The following is a 10659-nucleotide window of genomic DNA, read 5'->3' as shown; positions in this document are numbered from 1 at the left end:
CAGATAAAACACACTCTGCTCTGTTTGGCTGGATGAAGTCCTGTAGCTGTGATACGATGGCACCGACTTTCATCTATTAATTCCCAGGGCAAGAATGCTCCTCTTGTGTCCACTACCCAAAGCTAACACGCACATGGTCCAGGGTGTTTTCTGCTAGTGGTGGATGTTATCCATCACATTTTCATTCCCACCCCCAACTCCATGAAGCCCCTCACAGTCACTTCATCTCTTCCCATCACATCTGCCAAAACATTTCTCCCACGCTTACAGTGTCGACACTTTTCAGAGGTTCCCAGAGGAAAAAAGGCCTATATGTTACCCCACAGGCATGATGGGAAAGGTTTAGAGTTAGTCACTAGAAATACTGAGACGTGTGTGTATTGTTCTGCACCAAGTATTAGTTTCCTACTTGGTCGGTTGTTTGAATCTGTGAAACCACCCAGCAGGTTAATCAGTCTAATGCCAAATAAATTAATTGAATCATTATTATAATTAACCACTTATTTAAACACAATGAGATATGCAGAATCTACAGTCATTCAAAGAAGTGAATTAAAATGCAATATTTTTGTACTGTAAAAAATGAGGCCATAAAAAATAAAACATTTTTAAAGCAGTTAAAAAAAACTACTGCAACCAGACTGCAGAAGTGAGCACATGCTTAAACTAAAGATGTCAAAGGATCTTTTTATTTAATTGCAACGTTCAGTTTGCAGTAGGAGTCTGACAGCATCATACATTAACAGTTTTATGATCTACTGCCAACAGACCTTATTTCACTTTGTGCTGTCCTGTTTTTTTTTTTTTTCTTCTTCTTCTTCAAAACAACATTAGTGTTTTGAAATGAGGTGTAAAAGTCTAAAGTTTGGCTTCATCAGGCAATAATATATTACTCTACATCTTTTGAGAAGATTTTAGTCAAACAGTCAAGTTTTCCTCAGGCTTGTTTTATAGCCATACTCCTTTAATCATGGATATGGACAAAACACAAGACTTATCAGATAAACCATTTGCAACCTGAAACTCCTGCAGCACAACTAATGCTGCTTTTGGACTCTTTGGAGACTCCTTAACCTCTTTGTGCCTTATATTTTTATTAGGTTGGAAGAAACATGCAGCTTAGTCACTGCTGTGCCATGTTTGTTTTTTTCTGTCACTAATTAATGCTGTCAATGTTCCAGAGTGTATATCTGTCCATCGATAGAATGCCGTGGAGGTTTTTGCAGTCTGTAAATCTGTGCTGCCATCTAGTGGTTTAATGCATTAAAATGCATCTATGAACCAACAAAAATCAAAGAAAGCTGAGAAAAGGAGACAGAATAAGCACTTCAATATTTTTATTTTGAATCATTTTTATTATAGTACACAAATACTCAAACTTATAAACTGACATATAAAAACCTGAAACATCAACAACAAAGTTATACAGAACATGTAAAGAAAACAAAAAGTGAACATTGTGACAAACTGAAACATTTGTTGAGCGGGAATCAGTGTTTTTTTTTAGTCTTTTCTTTTTACAAACAGAAGCAGGTAAATCCTATCTGTCTATAAACAGTTTGCTTCAGACAGGAAGCTCTTTAAAAGCTCCCGCAGCTTCTGAACCGCCGCCTCGTCTTCTTCCATGGCCTTGGAGCAGAGGCGCTGGACTCTGCTGTGAAGATCCTCCATACACTTCTGTAGGAGATCAAAGCATAGGAAACATTTTGTGAGAACAGAAAACTAAATACAGCGTCTTGGGAAAGAACCCTATTGTAAGAAATAAAAATAATGTACCCAAAAATTTAAATTAAATAAATTTAATCTAACCTCCCACCCATCAAATGCCAACACATATTCCTCTCCTCAAAATCACTTATTTTCTTTATGGTAGTCATTAACAATTTAATATCACATTTATAGAAGTACTGCATGGTAATAATGAAGAAATTAAAACAGTTTCTAAAGGAGAACCACTTGTTTAACATGGGTAAGAGATGAGTATTTTCATAGTTTGCATTTCATTCAAACATTAGGCAAATCTCTTTGTTGATTCTGAAAATGACATTGATCCTGTCTGCGAGTTTGAGTGACGAAGAAGAAATCTGCAGCAGAATGTAGCATTCAGTTTACCTGCACAACACTCTGCATGAGATGCCTGCAGAGGTGGAGCTTCCACTCTGGATTGCTTGCAAACAACACTTACATGTAGAAACTCTTATCTGCAGGTTCAACTGTTGTAGTAAAGTATGTAGACAATAGATCTTTTCCATGTGGAGACAGACTGATTTTTGAGGAAACAATAGTAGGAATGTTACCTCAGTTATGGCCAGGTGGGTTGCAGCTGTTGCAAACACAGAAACCAGGTTATTGGCTACGGTTCTCCTCTCTTCATTCGTCTCCTGTAGCACCAGGTGGTATCTAAGAAGAGAAGACAGAAAAACTTAGAGAGAAAACTACAACAACATATCTGTATTGATTTGTTGCTTCAGTCAGACTTTTAAACGGACATTAAAAACAGGAAAAGTAACACTTGAATTTGGAAATTCTAGCAGTCCAATGGTGTCACATACAGCACATGACTTCACCTAATGTGTTGGGTAATCAAGCGAATTTATCAGTTTATGAAAACAAAAAAACAGAAATATGTATGACAACAAAACACCAGGGAAGTCGTAAAGTCTGACTTTCCTGTGTATATTTTGTGTAAAAGTTCAAAATTTTTCAAGAGCCAACTTTCCGGAGCTCTCATTGGTCTCCATTCCTTTAAAAATGTAAAATTCTGTTACAATAACGTAAAGTTACGCAAATACATCTGAAGTGGGCAAGAATTGAAAATAGGAACCGCTGCAGTTCTCCAACAGTAAGCTCACTGTCTAGTTCAACATAAATACGGGTCTTCATCCAACATAGTGGACAAACGGTAGCTAGAAGAAATATAGGCCTCAGTTGACTTTTTCTTCTTAATGAGGGAAACGGGAATGAATTGATTATTATTGAAAAGCTTCCAGATATTAGATTATGCTACTGAAATAAAAGATCCATTAATTTTAAGGCTTTTATTTTTTACATATCTTTACTAGGAGTAACGGTGAATATGGTGAGCACTGTGTATGTTGCAGACACATTAACAGATGTTGCTTACTGTTGTTGCGCTCCCTTCAGCTCTTGCACGGCCTCATCGTAACCATCATTAACTTTCTTCTCGAGAAGCTTTAGGTGGATCTCTGCAGACTCCATCTCTGCTGCCCAGTCCTGCTCCTCTTGGGCCAACTTCTACAGAAGCATACATTATCATCAGGCACTGCATATATAGGACAAATGTTTCTTTTTTATTGAACAATAAGCGTACCTGCATATCAGTGCCCAGCTGTTCATCCACCTTACGGATCTGTTCTCTGATTTGCTTTAGATCGTTGGATTTATCCACAATGTTAGAATTGACCTAAAAGACAAAAATACTACTAGTAAAAATCCCGAAAAGATGTAAATGCAACATTTCAGCACCAAATAATAATAATAATAAAAAAAACTATTGCTACTTGTTCACAAGACTCTTCCAGGCTGAGTTTCAGGTTTGACAATCGACTGTTTTCTTCCTCCACGTCACTGATCAGCTTCCTCAGAAGCATCTACAACACAGCACAAAAAAACCCCACAAAAAAGTTGCTGTTTTAGAATCCATATTTAATTCCAACTTAAAAGACGTTTTGATCAAACTTATCATTAACTTCAGTTATACAGAGAGAGCAACTGAAACTGTAGTGTTATTAGCTGAAGGCACCTTGATCTGTGTTTTTTGCTGAACTCCACTGCCAGTTCCACAGTCAAATGACCTGATCTCAAAATCATGACCGCAGGCGTTTTCTGCAGACATTGGGATCAGTTTCAGCTTCCGGGCCAGCTTGTGGTACTCTGCCACCTTCAGCTCCAGCTGGGATGAAAGGAAATAACATACAGAGAAAGGCACCAGTTTATGTCAGAAGAATATGCGTCTTTCATTCAATCCAACCCGACAAGTAAATGTTAGATACACATACCGTCTCCATCACTTTCGCCAGCGTGATTTCCTCGTTCCACCTGTGTTGTTCGGCGTCCTCAAGAGACTTGCCGAGACTGGCGATGGTCTGCTGAAGTTCTCTCTTCTCCCTGTTGATTCTCTCCACATCAGCTGGAGTAAACTTTTGGTTCTGCAAGAGGTGCTGAAGCTCGTCCCTCTCATGCTTCAGAGTCTCCAAAAGGCTGACTGAAACATTACAAAATAGAACAATAAACACAAAGGCAGAGCGAGTCCCTTCATGCGACTGGAAACGTTTCTCTCCATTTTTATTGGTCTTTTTTAGAATTTGTCTCTGGCTTTCTTTTAGATAATGCAACTGAAAGAGCAATTCATGTCACAAGAAGTTTGTTTTTCATCTTAGAGATTTTACTCCTGGCTCAGGAGCCTCCATATTTAGCTATATTTCCCTCCTAAATCAAGTCAGTCAAGGAGCTACTACTCCTTTTCATGCGTATGCTGGGTTTTCTCAAACCCGAAGTCTGTGACTACAGTTCTGATGGAGGTTTCTACTAAATTAATTACCTGAATCAGAGTTAAATCAAATGTAAACATGCTGCAGAAATATGTGACCACACTGGTAAATGTAGGCAGGACCTCTCTGAAAAAAGGGGCTTTCTTAGCAGTTGCACTTTTATGATGCATTCAAGTACAACTGGCACAACAAAGATTCCTAAAATGTCTCTGATTTTTTTTTAAGTGTTGCATAATCCATCTATATATCCAGGCACTAACTAACCTGATTATCTGACTTGATTAGATTTTTTTTAATCAATAAAGAATTGAATTGAATAGTGACTGACATTATATTACACTATATTAAATTAAATCCAGAAACAATGCTCCCATAGCACTGTAGTGCTCTAGTGCCGACATTTTCAGGAGAAAACAGTTTGCTGCTCATATCTACCGGTGTTCTCCAGCTCGTCTGTCTGTTCTGAAAATTTGTTCTCCAGGCTGACTGTAAAGGACTCCAGTTTGCTTCGATAACTCTGCAGCTTCTTAAGGTCCTCCTGCAGCTTCACCTTCTCCATCCTCTTTGTCATCAGACGGTCCTGTGGAGGGAAGATGGACCAAAAATGACCTGAACTGACAAAACACACAAAGTCCAGCAAACAACAATGAAAAGTGAAGGCAGAATCTTTTTTTTTTTTCTTAATCGCAAAAACAGTACATTTCTTCACATAAATAAAAGTCAAGCAACTTTCTATCGAGTATAATGTTACATTATTATACTTTTTTTTTGAGCAACAATTTTTTCTTACCGTCTGACTCTCTTTCTCTAGACGCTCCAGTTCCTTACTGAGGAAGCGCTGTTTCTCCTCCATCGATTCCAGCAGGGCCTCGTCAACGTTGTAAAGTCGCTCTGTGGGGGAAGACGCGCGTCCTCATTTTTTTGTTTTCACACCAAAAAAGTGTTTTTGAATTGCACTCTAATTTGAAGCTCTGGGAACTGCTGTGCTTACTCAGTTTGGTGAGGAACGCCTCATCCTCATCCTCAAAAACATCTTCACCGTGCATGAACTTGGAGTAGGTTTCAGCCATGTAGTCAAGGAAAAGCTGCAATATCAAAATGTATTTGTGCATTAAGTTATTGACTTTGACACAATAAAGATGATTGAATTGGTTCTGGCAAAGAAACTGAATCTAACATAGTTTTTTGTACCCGGTTTTGTACGTCCTTTAAACAAATTAGTTTAAATTGCTTATCACTAAAGCTCATTTTGCTGCGACAGACTGGCGACCTGTCCAGGGTGAACCCCGCCTCTCGCCCAGAACGTTAGCTAGAGATAGGCACCAGCACCCCTCCTGACCCCACTAGGGACAAGGGTATACAGAAAATGGATGGATGGACAAAGCTTATTTTGTTTAAGTTAAGGCAGCTGGATTACCTTGTTATACTCAGCTCCTTCCTCAATATTGGCTGTGTCCTCACAGAAGTCGCTCAACAGAAGCTCCTGCTTACTCAAATTCCAGTTGATCTGAAACACAAGGGGTTAGAAACCTTGAACACTTGTACTTTTTTATTACTTATGTTGGTGTAATAAAAGAGTTTCTATTAAGGTGGTGCAGAGTTCTCCCTAAACAGTCCGGTGTTTCTGCAGTCTTCTCACCTTGACGTTATCTATGAGCCACATGAGAGCACCCAGAGCCTGGGGCCAAGTGTGTGGAGCTCCAACCGAATACATGGAGCACTTGGAGAGAACGAACGGATACCTTTGTAGAATCAAGAAGAACAGGAGGAGAGAATCAGCAATTTTCCATCAACTAAAGAAGAATATTTGCATTAAAAAAATAATTAAAAAATACAAACTTGACGCATGGTTAATTATTTTTTTAATACATTTTCTAGTTATCTGGCATTAAATTTGTTCTAAGTTATTCTAAATTGTTCCTTTAAAAGCAAAAAAAAAAAAAAAAAATTCCTCAAATCATAATGTATACGAAATATTGTGTACAGTCCACATAATATAAAAAGTATGAAGATTGAACTTTTACCTTAAGGCTTTGAGCAGAGCTGGAACCTCCTCTTCAACTTTAGAGTTTGGCATTTCGAACGTTGGATCAAGTTGGCAGTAGATGAACTCAAACATCTTTACAAACTCCTTTGTGGAGGGTGACTGCAGTGTTTTGGCTGACAACGTTCCTGGGTAACCCTGTTCTGTCAAGAACTAAAATAAATAATAAATTAAAAAAATATATATATTATTAGGGAAAATCCAGAAGAAGTGGCATTTTTCTTCACACATGCAGCAAGCATACATAATATTTAATCAATATCTTTGCACAGAAAAGATGCAAAACATCCTTTTTAAAAGTGAGCACCCAAGCCACGTCATGGCTTGGGTGCTTGGAGAAGCACCCAAGGGCAGTGGAGAATTAAGCTTGAAAACGTAATGTCGAAAACAGAAATTATGCAAACTACTTGTTCACATCATTATAAATGACCTTTCATAGAAAAATATATGGGCCTTACCTCATGTAGCTGCCTGATGCATTGCTGAACAAAGGATTTATCATGGAGCGGTCTGGAGTCTTTAATCTTCTCAGTTCCTCCAAACCCAGACAAGGTGCTGTTACGCGGCATGCTGGCACCACTAGTTCTGGAGTAAATGATCAATACACAATAAAAAAAAAAAACTTTTCCATTGTGATAAAAAGATTAGTGATAAAATAAAACACTAAGTTAAAGTATTTACAGTAAATTGGACTAATCTTAAGATGTGTCCATCTTAAGATGCGTTTTAAGCACTACTAAACTTTTTGTCTATTTTTTTACATTAAACAGTAATTATAAAATAAAGACACATCTCCTTGGCACTAATGAATAAATCATGCTTTCTTTACTTAATCTAACTTGTGTAATTCTATGAAAATTAAAAATTATCAAAATGCATAACACAAGTGTTATTTAACCTGACAACATCAGGTTGTTAAAGTTGTGTTACTCTGTACAGAGCAAAAATATATGTGTATGTATGTTTATATATAGAAGGTTGACTGAAATAAGGACTTTAAAAACTATTAATAATTTAGTCAGTGTTTATTCCATGTTTTTGTCCAAGTGTATTAATAAAAACAGTGAAACAGAGGGTTTTTTTTGTTATAGTCTGTAGTTTAGAAGGACTAGGAATAAATATTGGCAAATCTGTTCTACATTTTGTTGTAAATCTTTGCAAAAAGTCAGTGAAACTGTGGTATTTTTTACTGAAGCTATTACATCAAGAAAACCACATACTAGCCTGTGTTTAGCGTTGTGATTGGACGTGTTTGGTCGTTTTCAAGGTTTTGGAAATATTATTCCCTTACCGGGGACCAAAAAAGCTGGTTCTTCTTTCAGAGGTTCCAGATGGTGGTCTGGACATGCTGAGCTTCCCAAAGGAAGGCAGTTTACTAAGATGAGATTCAAATACACACGGTAAATTGAGGAACATCATTCTACATTTAAAATGTTGGAATACATTTGTTTTTTCTTATTTTGCAGTTGCTTATTTAGTTTTACAGAATTATCTCAATATGTTATAACAATAACGCCTACAATAAGAAATCAATGCCCTCCTTTGTAAAATATTTTTGTAGCAGAATGTGTTGTGGGTAAATGGCATTTGAATAGCGCTTTATTCTAGTGGGTGTGGTTTGTTAGACTGGGCATCTAACACTGACGCTGTGTGCAAGAAGGGGATGAGCAGACTCTATTTTTTAAGGAAGCTGTGAGATCCTTCAATGTGTGCAGCAAGATGTTGGAGACCTTTTATCACAGTGTTGTTGCCGGGGGCATCTTCTTTGCTGCTGTGTGTTGGGGAAGCAGCATCAGAGCCAGTGACTCTAATAAACTAGACAAAATCATCAGGAAAGCTGACTCTGTACTGGGACTAAGGCTGGAGTCCCTGGAAACTGTGGTGGAGAGGAGGACACTGAAGAAGGTTCTGTCTATTATGGACAATAAACAGCACCCTCTCCACCACATAGTGGACAGACAGCGGAGCACCTTCTCACATAGGTTGCTCCAGCTCCGCTGTCGTAGGGACAGATACAGGAAATCCTTCCTGCCACATGCCATCTCACTGTACAATAAAAGCTAAATCATTGTTCTGCACTAATCAGTCCAATTTTGCACAACTGCACTGTGGCACACTTGCTGTACATATATTTACATATACATACTGTATCTGCATTTTTTGAATCTTTGCAAGGACTGCTCTAAGTTGCTTTTTATATTGACAGCATGTTATATTTTATTTTTATCTTGTCTACAACTGCTACTCAGTGGTGGTTGTTGTGTGTCTTGTCTCTATACTGCTGTAACTGCGAAATAATTTCCCTGCTGGGATGAACAAAGAAATTCTATTCTATTCTATCCTATTCTATTGTTACAATAAAAACAACAACCATAAATAAAAAGTAATTACATTTCTGAATCCAAGAAAAGATGCACCGCATAATAATATCCAAATATGTGAGCGATAAAAGTTCATTTCAAACAAACCTTTGAGGTGTTGTGTACACCATACTCATCCTGTTGCTGTCTTGAACTCTCATCGGCATGTCTGGTGGTCGGCTGCTTGCTCGGCTTTTCCTTCCACTTGATACATTCAGAAATAAAGCATACGTTCGTATCTAATAAACAGCTGCTACATAAAAGGCAACATTTATAGCTACCAATTTCAGCTGATGATCTAGTTTTGCTAGCTTAGCTGTCACAATCTGAATATAAAACAGCTTGTCGGGCTAATCAGACGTAATCCCATTTTTTAAAATGAATCTAACGCAAATTTACGGAACTCAACATACACAATACGACTTAGTGAAACAAAACTTGAAAATAGATATAAACCTCATTAGTCGGTCAGCAAACATCGCGGCAGCTGACTTTAAATTTAACGGTTGTCGGTTAACAAAAGCGACTCGTCCAAGCAGGAAGAACTTATTATACATTTTCCCTGAATTTAGTTTTCCTGCTAGATTTACTTCAGAAAAGTAAGAATTTACACTTACCGCTCCATATCTTATCTGTTTGATTATAAACTAATGTTTACTGAATCAAAAGTTCATCCGACGTTTTCCGGCGAACCCCGCCAAAACACTCCGAAATCGAACAGCGATGACGTTATGCCTATACGGCGTGCGCCTCGGTCCAAACTTGCTTCAACGCATAATACGCATTCCTGGCGGAACCTGCTTAAAGGTTCATTTTCAGCTGTATGATGGAAAACATTTATGTGATTAGTTTGTGTTATCAAAAACATGAAATGAATGGATGTGTCGATTATCCCAAAAAAGGATGAATGATTGTAGCCATCTAGTAAATGACCTAATTTGTTGATGGTTCACTTATGGCTGGCGTAGTGGACATACGAAATGTATCTAAATACTTCGAAATGATAAAAAAAAAAAAAAAAAACATGCAACATTTTTAAAATTTGGGACAATTTACTTAAACTGTCTTTGACAGGGGTTAATACCATCATGAAACAAATAAAAAAAAAAGAATGTAATTAATATGGAAAATGTGACCATATTTAATAATGTAAATACTTTTTAGAAAGCAGGCAGCAACTCTTTCTGGACAATTGACACTTAACACCAGCAATGATGTTCAAATCTTTCCAAATTTAATTCCTTTAGTTTTAATATCCTATATTAAATTTTCTGTTATTGCGTCTATTATAAAATGATTTAAAGTGTCATTGTGACGCATCAAACACAAACCAACATCTGATTGCTTAACCTGCACTTTGTATAAGGAGAATTTGCACCGACTCAGTTAAGTGTACAAGGCCAAATCATGAAATACACTGACAGAGCGACAGACTAAATTATTTAAATGTGTAAGATTGTGATTACATGAACACAAAGTTTAATGAATTTCCCCTTTTTGTTTTAAATACATTATTGCAAGATTTAAATAATTAGAGAAAAATTTATTTGATGCATGTATTTCAAATTTTATTTAAATTATTGGGTATATAAATATTTAACAACTTATTTACTGAACTGTGGCAGTTTTGTCCCTCTATATTGGAGAAACAAACACATTGTATGTTATTTGTTTTCGGTCTATGGACTTGAAACCAATGCTCGGCATTACTGGTATATACTTACTGTCACATAGAAAAAGTTCA

The 10659-nt window shown here is 37.1% G+C and overlaps 1 protein-coding gene across 1 annotated transcript; it reads right to left on the bottom strand.

Annotated features, from left to right (window-relative positions):
• Positions 1-1503: 1503 nt before the first annotated feature.
• ndc80 (NDC80 kinetochore complex component) lies at positions 1504-9686 on the bottom strand. The gene is made up of 17 exons (XM_028035039.1): positions 9533-9686; positions 9024-9119; positions 7847-7930; positions 7014-7140; positions 6536-6708; positions 6151-6253; positions 5929-6018; positions 5503-5596; positions 5302-5402; positions 4947-5091; positions 4020-4225; positions 3764-3913; positions 3522-3611; positions 3332-3424; positions 3125-3255; positions 2298-2400; positions 1504-1677 (listed from the first exon to the last, which is right to left on the bottom strand). Exons 1-17 carry the CDS (start codon positions 9538-9540, stop codon positions 1549-1551), a joined length of 1923 nt encoding a protein of 640 aa, XP_027890840.1. The 5' UTR covers positions 9541-9686; the 3' UTR covers positions 1504-1548.
• Between the last annotated feature and the right edge of the window lie 973 nt (positions 9687-10659).

The sequence above is a fragment of the Xiphophorus couchianus genome, chromosome 12, assembly GCF_001444195.1.
Source record: "Xiphophorus couchianus chromosome 12, X_couchianus-1.0, whole genome shotgun sequence".
NCBI lineage: Eukaryota > Metazoa > Chordata > Actinopteri > Cyprinodontiformes > Poeciliidae > Xiphophorus > Xiphophorus couchianus.
The sequence above is the reverse complement of the archived record's forward strand: the minus strand, read 5'-3'. Positions and strand labels throughout refer to the sequence as shown.